The sequence below is a fragment of the Rana temporaria genome, chromosome 5 (assembly GCF_905171775.1).
Source record: "Rana temporaria chromosome 5, aRanTem1.1, whole genome shotgun sequence".
NCBI lineage: Eukaryota > Metazoa > Chordata > Amphibia > Anura > Ranidae > Rana > Rana temporaria.
The window spans coordinates 139,742,831-139,763,810 of NC_053493.1; the positions used below are offsets into that span (position 1 = coordinate 139,742,831).

The 20,980-nt window shown below is 44.6% G+C and overlaps 1 protein-coding gene across 1 annotated transcript in view; it reads left to right on the plus strand.

The window, feature by feature from the left end:
- FKBP9 (FKBP prolyl isomerase 9) overlaps window positions 1-20,980 on the plus strand; it is a 57,418-nt gene that overhangs the window by 21,835 nt on the left and 14,603 nt on the right. The window contains exons 4-6 of the mRNA XM_040353178.1: window positions 2,943-3,088; window positions 9,869-10,058; window positions 12,615-12,760. Of these exons, the coding sequence (XP_040209112.1) occupies window positions 2,943-3,088; window positions 9,869-10,058; window positions 12,615-12,760 (482 nt within the window). The remainder of the gene's footprint in view (window positions 1-2,942; window positions 3,089-9,868; window positions 10,059-12,614; window positions 12,761-20,980) is intronic.

A 20,980-nucleotide genomic window follows, 5' to 3' on the forward strand; every position in this document is an offset into this window, starting at 1 on the left:
GATCGCCGCCATTACTAGTAAAAAAATATATTAATAAAAATGAAATAAAACTGCCCCCTATTTTGTAAACGCTATAACTTTTGCCAAACCAATCAATAAACGCTTATTGCGATTTTTTTTTTTACAAAAAATATGTAGAAGAATACGTATCGGCCTAAACTGAGGAAATTTTTTTTTTTTATATATATTTTTGGGGGATATTTATTATAGCAAAAAGTAAAAAATATAATTTGTTTTCAAAATAGTCGCTCTATTTTTGTTTATGGCACAAAAACTAAAAACCGCAGAGGTGATCAAATACCACCAAAATAAAGCTCTATTTATGGGGAAAAAGGGACGCCAATTTTGTTTGGGAGCCACGACGCACGACCGCGCAATTGTCAGTTAAAGCGACACAGTGCCAAATCGCAAAAAGTGCTCTGGTCTTTGACCAGCAATATGGTCCGGGGCTGAAGTGGTTAAAATACAGTACATCCGCTCATCTGTCCCCACTTCCGCCGGACCTCCCTGTGGAGAGGTATGTCAGAAGTCTGGCTCCCACCTCCTTCTACCACAGCTGGGCCAGTAAGAGAGCGCAGCACGCTTCACACATGTGCAGTAGGGACCCAGCCGTGAAGCCGCAGGGATTCACTGCTGGGTTCCCTTACCGGCAATGGCGGCGGCAGCACCCAACAGCTAAAGAAAACATCAGCTGTGGAGGGGGGGGGGGGGGGGGGGCACTTTAAGAAAAACAACTTATAAGTGGTACTGGAATACAAATAAAATGAAAATGAAGAACGACTGGAGTTGTACTAATCATTCCAGACTAACTGTACTTATCCTTGAATGATTCATACAACTCCAGTTGTATTAATTATGGCGCTTTTGGGGACATACAAATAAGAATCGATATCTGCAGGCCAGGAAAAGCTGGCAGCAAAGCTATTAGATTTGGACATTTTCATTTGATGGCCTATTGTTCTCTTTTTGGTTTTAATTAAATGTCACAGATCTCTGCCTTTTATGCCTCAAGATACCGGCATGAATGTTGTCATTTCTGGGGTAGACAGCGTGATCGTGTGGAGGTTGGATGGCTTCCTAATTTCCCATTGCCATATAAAGTCTATGATAAATCCATTTCAGATACGTAATGGCACCCGCCATGGCTGCCCACATGGCTAACGTGCTCTAGGACAATGCCAACATAAAAGCCATCCAATTAACAAGACCAGTAATGTAAAATATCCATTAATGCTGGTGACCTCTTACTGTATGTTACCTCCCCAGATATTTCCCTGCTATCGATTATTATGGAAATTGAGAAGTTTGTCAAAATGACCATTCTTTCGAAACTACCGTACTGTATATCTTTAAGCCTGTCCCTGTTACTCCACCTTCAGGTATCATACCTCAAAGTTGTACTATGATACACATAGTTTTATTTGGTGCCACAGACTTTATATAAACAAAAAGGTGGATTAGGTAAATATACCTCTGTATCTTCACGCTGCCTTGTTGATCAAGAGCCTGGATTGGATCCTGGATTGTATACACCTTAGGCCGCGTACACACGGTCGGTCCAAACCAATGAGAATGGTCCGACGGACCGTTTTCATCGGTTCACCGCTGAAGTGGCCTGACGGTCTGATGTGCGTACACACCATCAGTTCAAAATCCGATCGGGTCAGAACGCGGTGACGTAAAACACACGACGTGCTGAAAAAAACGAAGTTCAATGCTTCCAAGCATGCGTCGACTTGATTCTGAGCATGCGGGTTTTGAACTGATGCTTTTGTGTACTAACCATTGGTTTGGACCTATCGGTCAGCGGTCCATCGGTTCGATTTTAAAGCAAGTTCTAAAATTTTTGTCCGAAGGACAACAGACCGATGGGCCGTACACATGGTCGGTTTGGACCGATGAAACTGGACTTCAGGCCGTTTTCATCGGTTTGGACCGATGGTGTGTACGCGGCCTTACAGTCTGATTGTGCGATCCCATTGAGGCCCCTTTCACACTTATGCGACTTGTCCCACGATTTGTGACGGCAAGGTAGCATGACAAGTCGTTTCCCATGATTTCCAATGACAACCATTCATATTAGTACGACTTCAAAATAGTCCCTGCACTACTTTGGTCCGAGTTTGATGCCACTTACACAGGCATTCCCTGAAATCGTGGCAGTTGGTTCCTCCATTCACCTCCATTGTGTGGCTAGAGGAATCTGTGCCAAATGAAATTAAAAAATAAATAATAAAAGCCTATGGCCAGCTTAAGCCTAGGTTCACACTGGTCCAATGCCAGACATCGCATGTGACTCACATCGCGTGCTATGTCTGTGTAGTGCAAATTCAGCCAAACAGTTTGTATGGCTGAAATCGCATATGGACCAAAATGGTGCAGGACCCTTTTTTTGTCCGCACTGGAATTGGATTGCATGGGTGTTCAGGCCCATGCGATCCAATGCCCTCTGATTCCACAGTTCGCACTGCGTTTTGCGAACCAATTTGGGGGTGTCATTACCTTTATAATAACACCCGCAATGGTTCGCACAGAGCAGTGTGAACTGCCTGTGATTCAGATGTGTTGCGGGAACCCGCACAGGAATCGCTGTGGTTCCTGCTTTGCACCAGTGTGTACCCAGCCTAAAATGGCTATATTCTTCCCTTCTATTTAGATCTCAGTATAGATGATCAAGTAATCTGAATGTGTGTGTGTTTGCATTGAGAACTTTTGTACAGAAAATTGTTTGGTGGTCAGTTCACATCTAATATATGTTGTAGGTATACATTGTCCCTACAATGCATACTGTATATAAGAATACCTACCACAAGAGAAATAATGTTTGCTTAAAAGTATATATGGTTGAGGCAAACTAAGTGTTTACCAAGCATAAAGTATAAATCAGTTTTGCTATATGTTACAGATTGTATATAACAGAGTTGTTCTTTGTTTTCATCCAGCCACAACCGCATGAAGACATATGACACCTACATAGGAATTGGTTGGCTGATCCCTGGAATGGATACTGGTCTTCTTGGAATGTGCGTTGGTGAAAGACGGAAAATCACAGTTCCCCCATTCCTTGCATATGGAGAAGAAGGCGACGGTAAGTTTACCATTTTTTAAACTAAACCCTCATACACACGATTTGGACTTCAAACAAACATTTCCGTGGATTTTTGTTTGAAGGGCGTTGGCCGTAAACTTGGTATGCATACACACGCCAGGACTTTTTCAGCAAACTTTCCCCAAATCCAGTGGCGTATCTAGGCTATGGCACATATTGCTAGTGCCATGGGCGCCTCATGAAGGGGGCGCTCGTGAGTGGCTGAGGATGTTCCAAGGATGCCTCACAGTTAGCCGATCCAACATGATCCTATCTGTGCCTCTGCAGAAATTGTTCGCCCCCCCAATCGACTCTCAGCCAATCAGCATTCAGATGCCTGCTATAACCCGCCCACCTCCTTCCACAGCCTGCCAGATTTGATGAAGAAGATATGGATAGCCAGAAGTGGGACTGTACTGTATGGGGGGAGCGCTGGGCTGACGTCTGAACTGTTGTTTGTGCTTTACCAGTAAGTAAGCAGTGGCATTGCTACCTTTTGGCATTTTTTTTTTCTACAGCTGGAAACACTCCAGCTCGTACCTGCATGTGTCCTCCTCCTTTCTGTCTCTCCCAAACCTGTCACGATCGGCTCTACACCCAGGCTGCACATCTACACACTGTCCTCTACTCTCCAGCTGCTGCCTGGGTGTTCTGTGTATATGAGCCACTCGCTGGTACAGTAACAATGTCCTCCGTTGCCTGAGGAGGGGGTGGGGGAGGTGGGCTTGCTGAAGTTTTTTTGCTGCTGGACAGAGCTATATTCTATGTAGGGGGTGTTTTGTTCAGGGAGGTCTGTACTATTGGAGGAGGGGGGTGGTCTGTGGCAGTGGACACAGCAGTCTGTCTCTCTGTGGTTGTGCAGGGCAATGTATAGCAGTCTATGTACAGAGCAATGTGGAGCAGTCTGTCTCTCTGTGGTTGTGCAGGGCAATGCGGAGCGGTCTGTGTGCAGGGCAATGCGGAGCGGTCTGTGTGCAGGGCAATGCGGAGCGGTCTGTGTGCAGGGCAATGCAGAGCGGTCTGTGTGCAGGGCAATGCGGAGCGGTCTGTCTTTCTGTGGTTGTGCAGGGCAATGCGGAGCGGTCTGTCTTTCTGTGGTTGTGCAGGGCAATGCGGAGCCGTCTGTGTGCAGGGCAATGCGGAGCCGTCTGTGTGCAGGGCTATGCGGAGCGGTCTGTGTGCAGGGCTATGCGGAGCGGTCTGTGTGCAGGGCTATGCGGAGCGGTCTGTGTGCAGGGCAATGCGGAGCGGTCTGTGTGCAGGGCTATGCGGAGCGGTCTGTGTGCAGGGCTATGCGGAGCGGTCTGTGTGCAGGGCTATGCGGAGCGGTCTGTGTGCAGGGCTATGCGGAGCGGTCTGTGTGCAGGGCTATGCGGAGCGGTCTGTAAGCAGGGCTATGCGGAGCGGTCTGTGTGCAGGCCTATGCGGAGCGGTCTTTGTGCAGGGCAATGCAGAGTGGTCTCTCTACTCATGGCAATGTGTGCCAATGTGTTGGCATCATCAGGGATATTTTTTTTTTGTTAAGGTTATCTGAAAGACGGGTTTCAAATGTTTTGACAGGGGCGCAGTTTCACTGCTTGCCATAGGCGCCATTGCAGAGCAAACTTTTGTCTGATGAAAACCGAAAAAGTTTGTCCGATGGAGCGTACACACGGTCGGATTTTTTTGAAAACCTGGGAATTTAGAAGTTTGTTGTCAAAAAGTCTGACTGTGTGGGGCTTAAGTCTCATAAAAAATGAAGTTTCTAAGGTGTCCTTGGCTGCTGGACTCCATGCATCCAGTGCCCCGATGACAGCACATGTAGGGCTGAGCTAGTGAAATACGCTGCCCATACAAGGTACGAGCAGACAGATACACTAACAATACAAAACAGATAACGGCGCTCACATACAAGAATGACATTTATCCTGCAAGGCTATTTAAAAACTACGGGGGTTTGGTCACACTATGTGGTCATATAGGGCTAAGCTATTCCCTGTTACAAAAATAAAGAAAATTATTGTCACTATATAAGTACTTGTAATAAATGAATACATGATATACAGGTACATATAGGTGCTGCCATTGTTCCAGGTCAGTGACCCTCTAATTGGTGAAACCTATGGATAACCCTGGGAACTAGCAGCTGCCTGAATATTTTTAACCACTTAAGACCCGAACCTTTAGGCAGGTAAAGGACCCGGGCAGTTTTTGCGATTCGGCACTGCGTCGCTTTAACTGACAATTGCGCGGTCGTGCGACGTGGCTCCCAAACAAAATTGGCGTCCTTTTTTTCTCACAAATAGAGCTTTCTTTTGGTGGTATTTGATCACCTCTGCGGTTTTTATTTTTTGCGCTATAAACAAAAATAGAGCGACAATTTTGAAAAAAAATGCAATATTTTTTCCTTTTTGCTATAATAAATATCCCCCAAAAATATATAAAAAAAATAAAAATTTCCGCAGTCTAGGCCGATACGTATTCTTCTACCTATTTTTGGTAAAAAAAACGCGTAAAAATAAGCGTTTATCGATTGGTCTGCGCAAAATTTATAGGGGCAGATCCACAGAGATCTGCACCCGCGCAGCGTATCAGATAGGCTACGCCGCCGTACCTTACCTGGCTTTAGTTCGAATCCTTAAAGATTTTGCGCCGTATGTTACGGCGGCGTAGTCTATCTCTGGCGGCGTAACGGCGTGTAATTCAAATCGGCGATTAGGGGGCGTGTTTCATTTGCATGAAGCACGTCCCCGCGCCGAATTAACTGCGCATGCGCCGTCCCTAAATTTCCCGCCGTGCATTGCGCTAAATGACGTCGCAAGGACGTCATTTTTTTTAACATAGACGTGAATTACATCCATCCCGATTCACGGACGACTTACGCAAAAAAAAAAAAAAAATTCAAATGAAACGTGGGAACGACGGCCATACTTACATGGCAAGTCTAACTATACGCCGCAAAACAGCAGCTTTAACTATACGCCGGAAAAAGCCGACTAGAGAAGACGTAAGAGAATGCGACGGCCGCGCGTACGTTCGTGGATCGTCGGAAATAGCTAATTTGCATACTCGACGTGGAAAACGACGAGAACTCCATCCAGCGGACGCCGAAGTATTGCATCCAAGATCCGAAGGCGTACGAAGCCATACGCCTGTCGGATCTAACCCAGATGCCGTCGTATCTTGGTTTGAGGATTCAAAAAAAGATACGACGCGGGAAATTTGAAAGTACGCCGGCGTATCAGTAGCTACGCCGGCGTACTCTCTTTGTGGATCTGCCCCATAGTGTTTACAAAATAGGGGATAGTTTTATTGCATTTTTATTAATTTTTATTATTTTTTTTTTTACTACTAGTGGCGGCGATCAGCGATTTTTTCCGTGACCGCGACATTATGGCGGACACATCGGACAATTTTGACACATTTTTGGGACCATTGTCATTTTCACAGCAAAAAATTCTATAAAAATGCATTGTTTACTATGAAAATGACAATTGCAGTTTGGGAGTTAACCACTAGGCGGTGCTGAAGGGGCTAAGTGTGACCTCATATGTGTTTCTAACTGTAGGGGGGCAGGGCTGGACGTGTGATGTCATTGATCGTGTTTCCCTTGTTTATTAGGGAACACACGATCAATGACGGCGCCTCAGTCAAGAATGGGGAAGCTGTGTTTACACATAGCTCTCCTCGTTCTTCAGCTCCGGGGACCAATCGCGGGACTCCAGCGGCGATCGGGTCCGCGGGTCCCGCCGCCGCAGTCACGGAGCTGCGACCCCCAGTCGTGCCATTCTGCCGACATAAATGTGCAGGAGGCGGTCCTTAAGTGGTTAAGTGTCATTAAACGAGACAATGAAAAACTTCCTGGCGTGGTTTATTTCATTATTCTCTTTGTTCCAAGAGGATCAATACTGTCCGGTAAAAGGCACTTGAGTACTTGATGAAGGGCACAGAATATTTATATTATTTCACAGCAAAGTACATTTTAATCCACTAGCGGATGGCTGGATTTTGACCTTGAGGATGTTCGATATTTATAATTTATAATCATTTGATCACTGGACATATTTTTTGGGCACTTTTTATGGGTATATAGTTTTTATTTATTTATTTCACAGCCATTGTGGACATTTTATCTGTATGTGGATGCACACTTACACTCACCGGCCACTTTATTAGGTACACCTTGCTAGTACCGGGTTGGACCTCATTTTACCTTCAGAACTGCCTTAATTCTTCATGGCATAGATTTAACAAGGTGTTGGAAACATTCCTCAGAGATTTTGGTCCATATTGACATGATAGCATCACGCAGTTGCTGCAGATTTGTCCGCTGCACATCCATGATGTGAATCTACCGCATCCCAAAGGTGCTCTATTGGATTGAGATCTGGTGACTGTGGAGGCCATTGGAGTGCAGTGAGCTCATTGTCATGTTCAAGAAACCAGTTTGAGATGATTTGAGCTTTGTGACATGGTACATTATCCTGCTGGAAGTAGTCATCAGAAGATGGGTACACCGTAGTCATGAAGGGATGGACATGGTCAGCAACAATACTCAGGTATGCTGTGGCATTTAAACAATGCTCAATTGGTACTAAGGGGCCCAATATTTGTCAAGAAAGAATCTCCCACACCATTACAACACCTTCACCAGCCTGAACGGTTGATACAAGGCAGGATGGATCCATACTTTCATGTCGTTTATGCCAAATTCTGACCCTGCCATCTGAATGCCACAGCTGAAATCGAGACTCATCAGACCAGGCAATGTTTTCCAATCATCTATTATCCATTTTTGGTGAGCCTGTGCAAACTGTAGCCTCAGTTTCCTGTTCTTAGCTGACAGGAGTGGTACCCGGTGTGGTCTTCTGCTGCTGTAGCTCATCTGCTTCAAGGTTCGATGTGTTGTGCATTCAGAGATGGTATTCTCCGTACCTTGGTTGTAACTAGTTTGTGTTACTGTTGCCTTTCTATCATTTCAAACCAGTCTGCCCATTCTAACATCAACAAGGCATTTTCATCCACACAACTTCTGCTCACTGGATATTTTCTCTTTTTCGGACCATTACCCTAGAGATGGTTGTGCTGAATAATTAAAGTCAATTATTCCTATGCCACATCTGTAAGATTCATTAGAAAAAGAAACCCTCTAAGTCGGACTGTGGAGGCAGATTGGAACAACAATATGCTTTTTATAAAAAGTTACATTTTAAATAAACATAGATCTATAAACATATACAGTATAAAATTGTTATAAAAAGGTATTGTCCACTAGCGACCACATAATGGCAAGAAAAGGAGTTTGTTACATATACTCAGTGGGAGAAAACATGAAGTTTCAACTGTATGACATCAGAACATATGTGAACCCCTATGCGTCAACGCTTTTTGGGGGATTGCTTCTTCAGGGCACACATTGGGGGGCATAGGAACAAATCTCACTGATCCTAACATATGCTAACGCCTGCACAGGACCTTCCCTGGATGGGCGCTGCAGCACCAAGATAACCAGAACCAGGGTCCAAATTTGAAATATATAACAAAAATAGTTCAGCCTCTAGGAGAAAATGAGACCTGGTATAGTACACTTGTCATCAGGGATGAATCACATATTGGCTGCACTGACATCAATAATCACATCCACTCCAGACAGTGATTACAGCCTATTTAAAGCATCACAGTTGCATGGAGAACATCCATTTCACAGCTCAAACTTCATAAACCCACAGGGGGACAGCACCTGTATCATGTGCCTGTATATCTTCCCCTGAGTATTTCACCCTGTGGGCTTATACAGTTGGAGTTGTGAAATGGATGTTCTCCATGCAACTGTGATGCTTTAAATAGGCTGTAATCACTGTCTGGAGTGGATGTGATTATTGATGTCAGCACAGCCAATATGTGATTCATCCCTGATGACAAGTGTACTATACCAGGTCTCATTTTCTCCTAGAGGCTGAACTATTTTTGTTATAAATTTAAAATTTGGACCCTGGTTCTGGTTATCTTGGTGCTGCGGCACCCATCCAGGGAAAGTCCTGTGCAGGCGGAGGTATATGTTAGGATCAGTGAGATTTGTTCCTATACCCCCCCCCCCCCCCCCAATGTGTGTCCTGAAGAAGCGATCCAGCGAAACATGTTGATGCATAGGGGTTCACACATGTTCTGATTTAAAACTTAATCTTTTCTCTCACTGGGTATACGTAACATCCTCCTTTTCTGGCCATTATGTGGTCACTAGTGGACAATACCTTTTTATACTGTATATGTTTATAGATCCATGTTTAATAAAATGTAACTCTTTCTAAAAAGCATATTGTTGTTCCAATCTGCCTCCAAAGTCCGACCTAGAGAGTTTCTTGTTCTTTTTCCAGTAGTTCAGCAGTTTTTGAAGTTCTCAGACTAGCTCGTCTGACACCAACAACTATGCCACATTCAAAGTCACTTAAATCCCCTTTCTTCCCCATTCTGATGCTCAGTTTGATCTTCAGCAAGTCATCTTCACCACGTCTTAAATGCCTGATTAGCAATTTGTGTTACCAAGCAATTGAACAGGTGTACCTAATAAAGTGGCCTGTGAGTGTATATGAGATATTAATGGTTTATTATCTAGTATACAGATATGTGTAAGTGCAGCTCCTGGTACATATTAATACACTATGCACAGAAAGTTTTTTTATGTTTATAAACTTGTATTTATCAAGCCTTCTCAATTTCTTGAATTTGATAAAAAAACAAATAAAGATTTGGAGCTATGCTTTTTATTTTATATAAATATATATGTGTTTTATATTCTCCTAGGTAAAGATATCCCTGCCCAGGCATCACTTGTGTTTGACGTCGTTTTGCTAGATTTGCACAATCCTAAAGATGGCATCACATCAGAGGTCCTGTATATGCCAGACAACTGTGAGCGGAAGACACAGGCTAATGATTACATCAGATACCATTATAATGGAACTCTGTTAGATGGCACTTTCTTTGACTCCAGGTTTGTAGAATTACTACCCAATACTGCTAAATATACAATTAAAAGCATTTTCTTTTTTATATCTGTTCAATAAGTGTCAAAAATACTTGTGGATCCTGCCAGAAATCCAATCAACTCCAAACTGCATGTTGCGTACTGAGATTCTGCATCCAAATCTTCTAGCTGAACTCCAGGGAAAACAAAAATGCTTCTGTACATTCGGGCTGTGCCTGCACTGCAAGAGTTGCAGGATCCTTCTCTGCTTCTAGACTAGGGGTGTCAAACTCAATTTCATTGCGGGCCGCATTAACATTATGATTGCCCTCAAAAGGGCCAGTTGTATCTGTAAGATTAGAAGTCCAGCGCATCCCCTCCCCTTTAATTAGATGTCAAGAGCCACCCCACCGTCAAAAGTTGAGTCCCCTTCTCTCCCTTACATCACAGTGCACCCCCTTTCCTTATGCTGCCGCTGGGAAGAAGCTGGATGCATTGCTTGAAAGCAGAAAGTAAGGGTCTGGAGGAGGGCCAGAGGAGGGCTGGAACTCTCCTGCAGCTGCAGGAGAGGTGCGAGGGCCACACAAAATGGCCTTGTGTTTGACACCTGTGTTCTAGACGGTTCCCCACAGCCTCTTCTCCCCTGCGTTCTGGGTATCGTTGGTAATATGACATTATAAAGTACAATGCAGGGCTGTGGGCATGGGGAGACCAAGAGGGAGTCCACTGCTGGAGTTTAGGGAAGCGCTGGCTGCCAGTGAGCTGGGATTATGTAAGTAAAAGGTAAAAAGGGCTCTTTCCCATCCCCTAGACTAGACCTAGACTATTATTTAACTCTTGCCGTACAAGAGCAGTCCCAATGCAAGGGAGGATGTTTGTTTTCTTCTGCAGATATGCTATAAATATTGCTACAATTGCTTCCAGAGTTCTGTTATGGAGATAAGGAAAAGAGGAGGTGTCCTGTAGTCCTAACACATCTTGTCCTAGGGTGTCAATGCTGCTTCTTCATAGATACAGTACAGTGGGTAAGCTGTTTGTCTAAATGGAAGGTACTATGTTATTTATAATAATGTTTTACAAAACAAGAATGTGTCATTTAACTTTAAACTTAGTACAGCAAGGTTTTTTCTATTATTTAGCTTTTATTTTCAGGTTGGAGTCAGGTTTCAGTTTGTTCCACCACATATAACTTTGCTAAAAAAAACTTTTAAAGCTTATATCAACCCAAAACCAAAAATAAATAAATAATTTAATTCAATTGATTGTAATTTATTATTGCAGTAAACACATCTTCAAATGTGTTGCTGCATTTTTATCCCTTAGTTTTAATTATACTTTTCCTTTAGTGCTGTCCAGTAAAGACCAGTAACGCAACCCATAGGAGTAAGCCGTGGTCAATAGAGCCGACTAACCACAATAATCTTGTAGAATAACACTCTTGTTTTAGGCATACTGAATGGCCATTGCTAGCACTGATTTTACTACTATTACTATTATTATTATTATTATTATTATTATTATACAGGATTTATAGTGGCACCAAGTTTGTGCAGCACTTTACAAAATAAAAGCAAACAGTAAAGTTCAGATACAGTACAAGAGGATTAGAAGGGCTCTGCCTGTGAGAGCTTACAATCTAAAAAGGGGGGGGGGGGGCAAACGATGCAAAAAATAATAATTGTGAGGGATGAGCTAATTGAGAATGTAAAATCCAGTTCATTAGTTAGTGAAGGGATAGGCTTCTCTGAGTAGATGAGTTTTCAAGGATTGCCTAAACCAGGGGTGCCCGACCTTTTGAAGGCCGAGGGCCACTTAAGCTACTTAGTAACCAGTCGTGGGCCACAATGAGCATAGTGGGCAGATGACAGGTCTGTGTCCAGTCTGTATATGCAAAGCAGACACAGACACAGCCCAATCTACTCTATGGGCCCTCTGATCCAATCAGATGGAAGGGGATGGATCCACTTCTGTTTTTTTTTTAGCAGATCAGATTGGAGGCAGACGGACAACAGTCTGTTTACATCTGCCGCTCCATAGAGGTGAATGGAGGGTCCGATTGGGTCGGACCGATAGTGTGAAAGGGGCCTAAGGCTGCTTTTAAACTGATGGTGTGCGGTCTACCCACACCGTGGGTGCGGTGCAGTTTTCCTGCCGGTTAGCTGAACTTTGCTGATTGATGTTTATTATCTGATTGATGTTTATTATCTCCTGCAGGTGTGGTGCACTTTCTGAAAAGCCGCTTGCTGCTTCTACCGCCAGCTTCATTCACAACACTGAAGCTCTGGAATGGCAGGTCGGCAACCTGCAATCTGGGCTTGGCAACCAGCCATCCCAGAGCAGGAGGTCGCAGGCCACATCAGAGGGCTCCACGGGCCACTGGTTGTACACCCCTGGCCTAAACAATGAGAAATGTGATTGTCTTGAAAATCCAGATAATTCTTCTCCCGAGACCACTCATCAGGGGGGTCTGTACAGTTTGTGATATATAATTTCCTGTTCCTCTCATGTTTTTGAGCACCTTAGATATGCAAGTTGTGTATCCAGTAACCTTTCAGTGCTGACAAATCTCTTTTCTGATTGCAGTTATTCTCGAAATCGCACTTATAACACATACATTGGGAAGGGTTATGTGATTTCTGGCATGGATGAAGGTTTGCTGGGCCTGTGTGTTGGAGAAAGACGACGGGTAACAATTCCACCCCATCTTGCTTATGGTGAAGAGGGTAGAGGTAGGTGGCATTATGTCTGTTCCCAAGCATCTACTGTATATAAACACATAAATATTGCATAAGGCACCATTGCAAAAGGGGTCATTAGCGATTATGTGGGGGAGACCCAGCAGGGGTTCGCAGAGATCTGCTGCAGGTTGCAGCCTCTTTGAAAGCACTGGGAGGCTGGCAACTCCTGCGGCCTCAGGACCTGCGAATGATCGGTCCTGGGGCTGCCACCTGCACCCAATCTCTAGGAAGCCCTTGTATGTCTCCCACATGTATTCGCTAGCAGCATTATTCATGGGTGTGGATGGGGTCTAATTTCCTTCAATAGACAGCAGAACTAAACAATTTTGCTATCCAGCCATGTAGGGAAGCATTTGTGCAGTTTAGCTTTGCACTTAGCAAGTAATGTGAACCCACGCATTCTGCAAAATCATAGTCATCATGTGACCAAACTGCTTGCTATTCTTACTCAGCATCTCGTTTATATTCATGAGAAAAAGACTGGCTGATTTGAGCTTTGAATAGTTTAGGGCCAGTTATCCCCAGAATGTGGTCAATTAGGTCAGGATGGATTATTATTTTTTTTACATAACATAATTTTACTTTTAAAAGCCTTCGATTCTGAATAGTCTATTTTTCCCAGAAATGATTTTTATCCCATTCAATGTGATTTTATTTCCTTATCATTTTAATAGACACGTTATATAATCTCAAAATGATACTGTAATTGTTCTCATCATACAAACATAACCAATTCAAACTGAGCATATGGTGAAAATGCACAAACATAGGGATGTATGTGGTCCCAGAGGTTGGGTATTTAAGATCAAGCTGTTAGTTGCCAACATCCCCACACCTACAAATATAAAGAAACTCATAATGGTACTAATGTAAAATATTTAGCTAGATTCAGGTACCCTGTCCTAACTTTGCGGCGGCGTAGCTTAGCGTGTTTAGGCTACGCCGCCGTAAGTTAGCGAGGCAAGTACTTAATTCTCACTTGCCTGCTAAGTTACGGTGGCGTAGCCTAAAGCGGGCGGGCGTAAGGGCGCCTAATTCAAATTTGTCTAAGGGGGGCGTGTTTTATGTTAATGGGGCTTGACCTGACGTTTTTGACGTTCCTTTCATAACTGCGCATGCGCCGGGCGCCTACATTTCCCAGTGTGCATTGCGGCTAAGTACGCCGCACGGGCCTATTGATTTAGACGTGGACATAAACAACGTAAATCCCTATTCGCGAACGACTTACGCAAACGACGTAAAAATTTAGACGCGGGAAAGGCGGCCATACTTAACATTACTATTCCATCTATTTGAGGGAATAACTTTAGGCCGCCTATCTCTTACGTAAACGGCGTAAATGTGCTGCGGCGGCTGGGCGTACGTTCGTGAATAGGCGTATCTACTGATTTGCATATTCTACGCCGACCGCAATGGAAGCGCCACCTAGCGGCCAGCAGAAATATTGCAACCTAAGATAGGACGGCGCAAGCCGTCGTATCTTAGATATGTTTAAGCGTATCTCTGTTAGAGAATACACTTAAACATAGGTCGGCGCAGATTCTGAGTTAGGTCAGCTTATCTGTAGATAAGCCGGCCTAACTCTTTCTGAATCTAGCTAATTGTGTTTTACACCACAATGGATATAAAAAAATGTTCAATCTTTTTTTTTCACCGGCCACTTTATTATGTATGCCTTGCTAGTACCGTGTTGGATCCCCTTTTGCCTTCAGAACTACCTTAATCCTTTGTGGCAGAGATTCAGCAAGGTGTTGAAAACATTTCTCAGAGATTTTTGTCTATATTGACATGATAGCATCACGCAGTTGCTGCAGAATTGTCAACTGCATATCCATGATGTAAATCTCCTATTCCTCCACATCCCAAAGGTGTCTTATTGGATTGAGATCTGGTGACTGTGAAGGCCATTTGAGTACAGTGAACTCATTGTCATGTTCAAGAAACCAGTTTGAGATGATTTGAGCTTTGTGACATACTGCCCTGTGGCCCGATCTCCGAAGGGAGGGTATCATGCTCTACTTCAGTATGTCACAGTACATGTTGACATTCATGGTTCTCTCAATGAACTGTAGCTCCCCAGTGCCGGCAGCACTCATGCATCCCCAGACCATGACACTTCCACCACCATGCTTGACTGTAGGCACACTTCTCTTCTCCTCACCTGGTTGCCGCCACACACGCTTGACACCATCTGAACCAAATAAGTTTATCTTGGTCTCATCAGATCTCAGGACAGGGTTCCAGTAATCCATTTCCTTAGTCTGCTTGTCTTCAGCAAACTGTTTGCAGGCTTTCTTGTGCATCATCTTTAGAAGAGGCTTCCTTCTGGGATGGCAGACCAATTTGATGCAGAGTATGGTCTAAGCACTGACTGGCTGACCCCCATCCCTTTAACCCTTGCAGAAATGCTGGCAGCACTCATATGTCTATTTCCCAAAGACAACTTCTGGATATGACTCTGAGCATGTGCAGTCAACTTCTTTGGTTGACCATGGTGAGGCCTGTTCTGAGTGGAACCTGTCCTGTTAAACTGCTGTATGGCATTGGCCACCCTGCTGCAGCTCAGTTTCAGGGTCTTGGCAATCTTCTTATAGCCTAGAGTTCTTTTCCATGAGGTGCCATGTTGAACTTCCAGTGACCAGTATGAGAGAGTAAGAGCGAAAACACCAAATGTAACACACCTGCTCCCCATTCACACCTGAGACCTTGTAACACTAACGAGTCACATGACACCAGGGAGGGAAAATGGATAATTGGGCCCAATTTGGACACTTAGGGGTGTACTCACTTTTGTTGGCAGCAGTTTAGACATTAATGGCTGTAAGTTGAGTTATTTTGAGGGGACAGCAAGATTACACTGTTATACAAGCTGTACACTCACTACATTACATTGCAGCAAAGTGTAATTTCTTCAGTGTTGTCACATGAAAAGATAGAATAAAATATTTACAAAAATGTGAGGGGTGTACTCACTTTTGTGAGATACTGTGTGTGTATATCTATATATATATATATCTATATATATATATATATATATATATATACACACCCACATCAGATAACAAGTATGCTGGTGAAAACCCAATGCGTTTAGACATATAATTTATTTTCCTTCTTCAGGGGTATATATCATGTGGAAGTAGGGATGCATCGATATATCGGTGCTGAAACATATCGGCCGAAAACAGCTGTTTTGGGCACATGCCGAAACAGCTTGAAAATTGCCAATAGGACTAGTGGCTGCAGAGCGGTAAAACACACTGAAACTGTCTCCACACACTGCTAGCACACAGCCCCGCCTGCTCCTAACCCCACGCTGTGATAAACAGAAAGCCCTTCTAATGCTGAGATGTGCTCTGTCTATCACAGCATGGGGTTAGGAGGAGGAGGGGCTGTGTGCTAGCAGTGTGTGGAGACAGTTTCAGCATACAGGCGACGGTAAGTTGCTTTTCCTTCTAGCAGCCTCCCGTCCACACCCCCCCCCCATACCTCCCTCCTGCTGGATATATCTTCGGGACTCTATCCCCCCCCTCCTCCTCCTCCCTCCGGCTGGCTATATGTTCGGGACTCTGTCTCCCCCCCCCCCCCTGGCTGCCTAGTCTGGCTTCTGTGACTGATGCCAATTCACTCCTGAGGTGACAGGGTTAATAAAGAGAACCTGTCACCTCCAATTGTGTAAAAAAAAAAAATAAGAAATAATAATTCAATGAATAAAATAAGTAATTAAAGTAAAGAATACGAAAAATAATATTAAAAATAAGAAAATTATTCAAAAAAAAAGTAAAACGACAAGCTTACAAAAAAAAAGTGATAAAGTAATAAAAAAAAAAGAAAGAAACAAAAGGCAGGCAATTGGGGGCACAGTGAGGTGGCAATTGGGGGCACAGTGAGGTGGCAATTGGGGGCACAGTGAAGCAGCAATTGGGGGCACAGTGAGGCAGCAATTGGGGGCACAATGAGTGTATGTTTTAACATACAATTATAAAAAAAAAAAAAGAAAAGTCATTTTCGGTTTCGGCCTGACATTTTTTTTTATTTTCAATTGTGTAAAAAAAAATAAGAAATAATAATTCAATGAATAAAATAAGTAATTCAAAAAGTAAAGAATAAAAAAAAATATATTAAAAATAAGAACATTTTACAAAAAAAAAAAAAGTGAAACGACAAGCTTACAAAAAAAAGTGATAAAGTAATAAAAAAAGAAACAAAAGGCAGGCAATTGGGGGCACAGTGAGGTGGCAATTGGGGGCACAGTGAGGCGGCAATTGGGGGCACAGTGAGTGTATGTTTTAACATACAATTATAAAAAAAAAATATTTCGGCCTGACATTTTTTTTTATTTCGGTTTCATTTCGGTTCTGAAATTTCCATTTCGGTGCACCTCTATGTGGAAGCATACATTCTACGATGAAAACAGATCATTCGATTTAACAACATAATGATATCCATTTCAACATGTCATAAATGTGGATACTACAAGGTATTACCTACTTCACAAAGCCACAGCATGATAGCCATAGATTAAAAGCAGATAAAAGTAATTCTTGTCCTCAAAGTTACCACCAGGGGTCGGTAGAGCGCAGCCAACAAATCTGTGAGCAACTGTGGTCGCCCAGACACGTGTGCAGCACATAAGCTATGGTATCAAAGAGAGATCACCAATAAACAGTATAATTAAAGATCTTAAAAAAAAATAGCTAAAAAACTAATATATATATATATATATATATATTAAGAAGGCTAACTTACAATGCCCTAATACAGGGGATTCAGAGGTTTCAAATATAAAGACTACCAGCAGTAATGTATCCAAACAGTGCTGGAAAATGGAAAATTGTATACTCACCTTTTTGTAATTTTCCTTTCCTGACACATCTTCATGGCAGCACACACTGGGTTGTGACTCCGCCCCCACAACCTGACAGGATTGGTTAGCTATAAATTTGAAGGGGAGACACCCCACACCATTATCTGTATATATCATCATTAAACAGCAGGGTGGGCATTTGTGTGCTGCAATGAAGATGTGTCAGGAAAGGAAAATTACGGAAAGGTGAGTCTACAATTTTCCATTTTCCTGACGCATTCATGGCAGCACACACTGGGAAATAACTCGCCAGTTGGGAGGGTGCAAGAAAACAATAATATTTATTCTATATCGCTGAGGAATTGGCTCTAACAACAGATCTAGTAGCCAAGTGGGCCGAATCCACTCTGTAGTGTGAAATTAAGGTATGTCGGGAAGACCAAGTTGCTGCTCTGCATATGGTCTCTGGTGAAATCCTGCAATATGCTGCCCATGAAGTAGCCACTGCCCTTGTCGAGTGGGCCCTGATGCCCTCAGTAACCCGAAAGTTGCTGAATGGAATAGGCCTCTTTGATAGCTTTCACAAGCCAGGAGGCGATGGTACGAGAGGTAGCTGCTTGGCCTCGTCTGCTCCCGTGTGGGATAATCAAGAGAGAATCTGTCCTCCTCAGGTGAGATGTAGCTGTGAGGTAACTGAAAATGGTTGACTTGACATCCAAGGCATGGGGCTCGCCCCTCTCATTAGTGAAAGACGGGAGGACGATGTCCTGGTTATAATGAAAGGAGGAGGCCACCTTTGGCCTAAATTGGTCTGAAGGTTTCAGTACCACTCTGTCAGGAAAGAACACTAAATAGGGTTCCGTAGCCATAAGTGCTTATGTGCTTGTATCTTTGACACCGTTTTAGCTGATGTAATTGCAATAAGGAAAGCCAGCTTCAGAGTTAGGTTCCACAGTGAAACTAAGCTAAACGGAAAAAAGGGTGGATTGGACAAGGCTTCGAGTACTACTGAGAGATCCCATGTTGGAAAGGCTGGTTTCCTAGGTGGTCTGATCTTCATGCAGGCCTTCAGGAATTGAGTGACCAGAGGATGAAGAGCCCATCTAGTGTCCGTCTTGGCAGAAAGGGCGGATACTTGAACCTTCAGGGTACCTGAGCTTAGGCCTTTGTTAAGCCCTGACTGAAGAAATTCAAGAATTTGAGATGGTTCTGGCGAGATAGGATTCCAATCTCTTTGTTGTGACATCGAAACAAACCTCTCCCAGATTCTAGTGTAGGTGGTATTAGTGGAGCTCTTTCTAGCTTGCATTAGGGTCGATATTACTTCCTGGGAGCATCCTTGTTCCTTTAACCTAACCCTCTCAACTTCCATGCTGTCAGATGCAGCTTCTCTGGGGCTGGATGGAAGAATTGCCCTTGATATAGGAGATCCCTGGTTACTGGTAGATGAATTGGAGGCTGCGTACTGAGTTGTAACAGGGTCGTAAACCATGGCCTCCTCGGTCAGAACAGTATTACTGCTATAACCGTGGCTGAGGACTTCCGAAGCCGGGACAGGAATCTCGCAATCAGAGGAGTTGGAGGGAAAATGTACCCCAGCTCGAAGTTCCATGGGTGGACTAGGCAGTCTGTTCCTTCGGCTGATGTAAATGGGGCTCTGGACTAGAGGTAGACCGATATGGGTTTTTCTCTGGCCGATGCCGATATTTAGAAATCTGGGCGGCCGATGGCCGATATATGATGAAGATTTTTGCGGCCGATATTTTAGGCCGATTTTTATTTTTTATTGGTGGCACTGGCTCGTGGCACTGGATGGCACTAATTGGCACTGGAAGGAAGATGGCACTAGCAGAAGGCACTTATTGGCACTGGCAGGTTGCACTGGATGGCACTGAAAGATGGTACTAGCAGGTGGCACTGATTGGCAGATGGTAGGTGGCACTGGATCGCACTGGCAGGTGGCACTGGATGGAAGGTGGCACTTACTGGCACTGGATGGTGCCACTGGTATTGGCACTGGCAGGTGGCATTGGGGGATGGCACTGGATGGAAGGTGGCACTAATTGGCAATGGATGGTGGCACTGGTATTGGCACTGGCAGGTGGCATTGGCGGATGGCACTGGATGGAAGGTGGCACTAATTGGCACTGGATGGTGGCACTGGTATTGGCACTGGCAGGTAGCATTGGCGGATGGCACTGGATGGAAGGTGGCACTAATTGGCACTGGATGGTGGCACTGGTATTGGCACTGGCAGGTGGCATTGGCAGATGGCACTGGATGGAAGGTGGCACTGGTATTGTTACTGGCAGATGACACTGGATGGAAAGTGGCACTAATTGGCACTGGCAGATGGCACTGGTGCAAAAGAATTGTGTCACCCCCCCTCAGTACAGACCCCCTCTCCCTCCAATATAGACACCCCCCACTGTCCCCCGTAGTACAGACACCAGAGCGGTGTGTGTCCCACGAGCGCGGGCCCCTCCTCCTCTGTGGGCGTAAACAGAGGAGGGACGCCGCACTGGGTGTACCAAGATGGCCGCGGCTCCGGAGCTAGGCCGAAGCCGCGGTCTTTCCTGATGCTGTGACCGCGGCGCGAATCCGCGGATTGCCGCCGTGGTCACAGCATCAGGAAAGGCCGCGGCTCCGGCCTAGCTCCGGAGCCGTGGCATCGCTAACGGGAATTGTAAAATATCGGCACGACTCCTGGTGCCTCTCTGTCTCTGGATATATGACACCGCTACCTTGTTGTCCATTCTGATAAGGGCACTTTTCCCCCCCAGAAGAGGTACAAAGGACATGAGAGCCTGAAAGGCTGCCCTGAGTTCTAAAATATTTGATACTGATGCCCTGAGCTCGAAAGTGCCACTGGCCTTGGGCTACTTGGTCCAGATAATGTGCTCCCCACCCCCTCTGGCTGGCATCCGATGTTACTACTTCTGGACTTGGGGGAACTATCGGTCTGCACTTCCTGAGGTTGGACGGGTGCGTCCACCACCACATTGATTGCTTTACTCAACTGGGGATGTGAATGGATTGGAGCATTGACGTTCCATCCCACTGCCTGAGAAAGGAGTTTTGTAAGACTCGCATGTGCCACTGGGACCACTGTACCATGGGTATGGTCGCAGACATGGACCCCAGGATACTGAGGCAGGCTCTGGCTGGTAGGCGTCTGGATAAAAACAGATTCTGCATCTTCTGGACTAAGGGCTTCAGCTTCTCTTGAGGGAGTTGTACCTGGTTTAGCCTGGTTTTCAACACTGCTCCTAGGAACACCATGACTTGCGTGGGCTGGAGACCGCTCTTTTTCCAGTTGACTAACCACACAAAGTCTTGCAGGGTCGTGAGCAATAACCTCCGGTGATGAGTCAAGGTTTCCTGATTTTCTGCCAGGAGCAGAA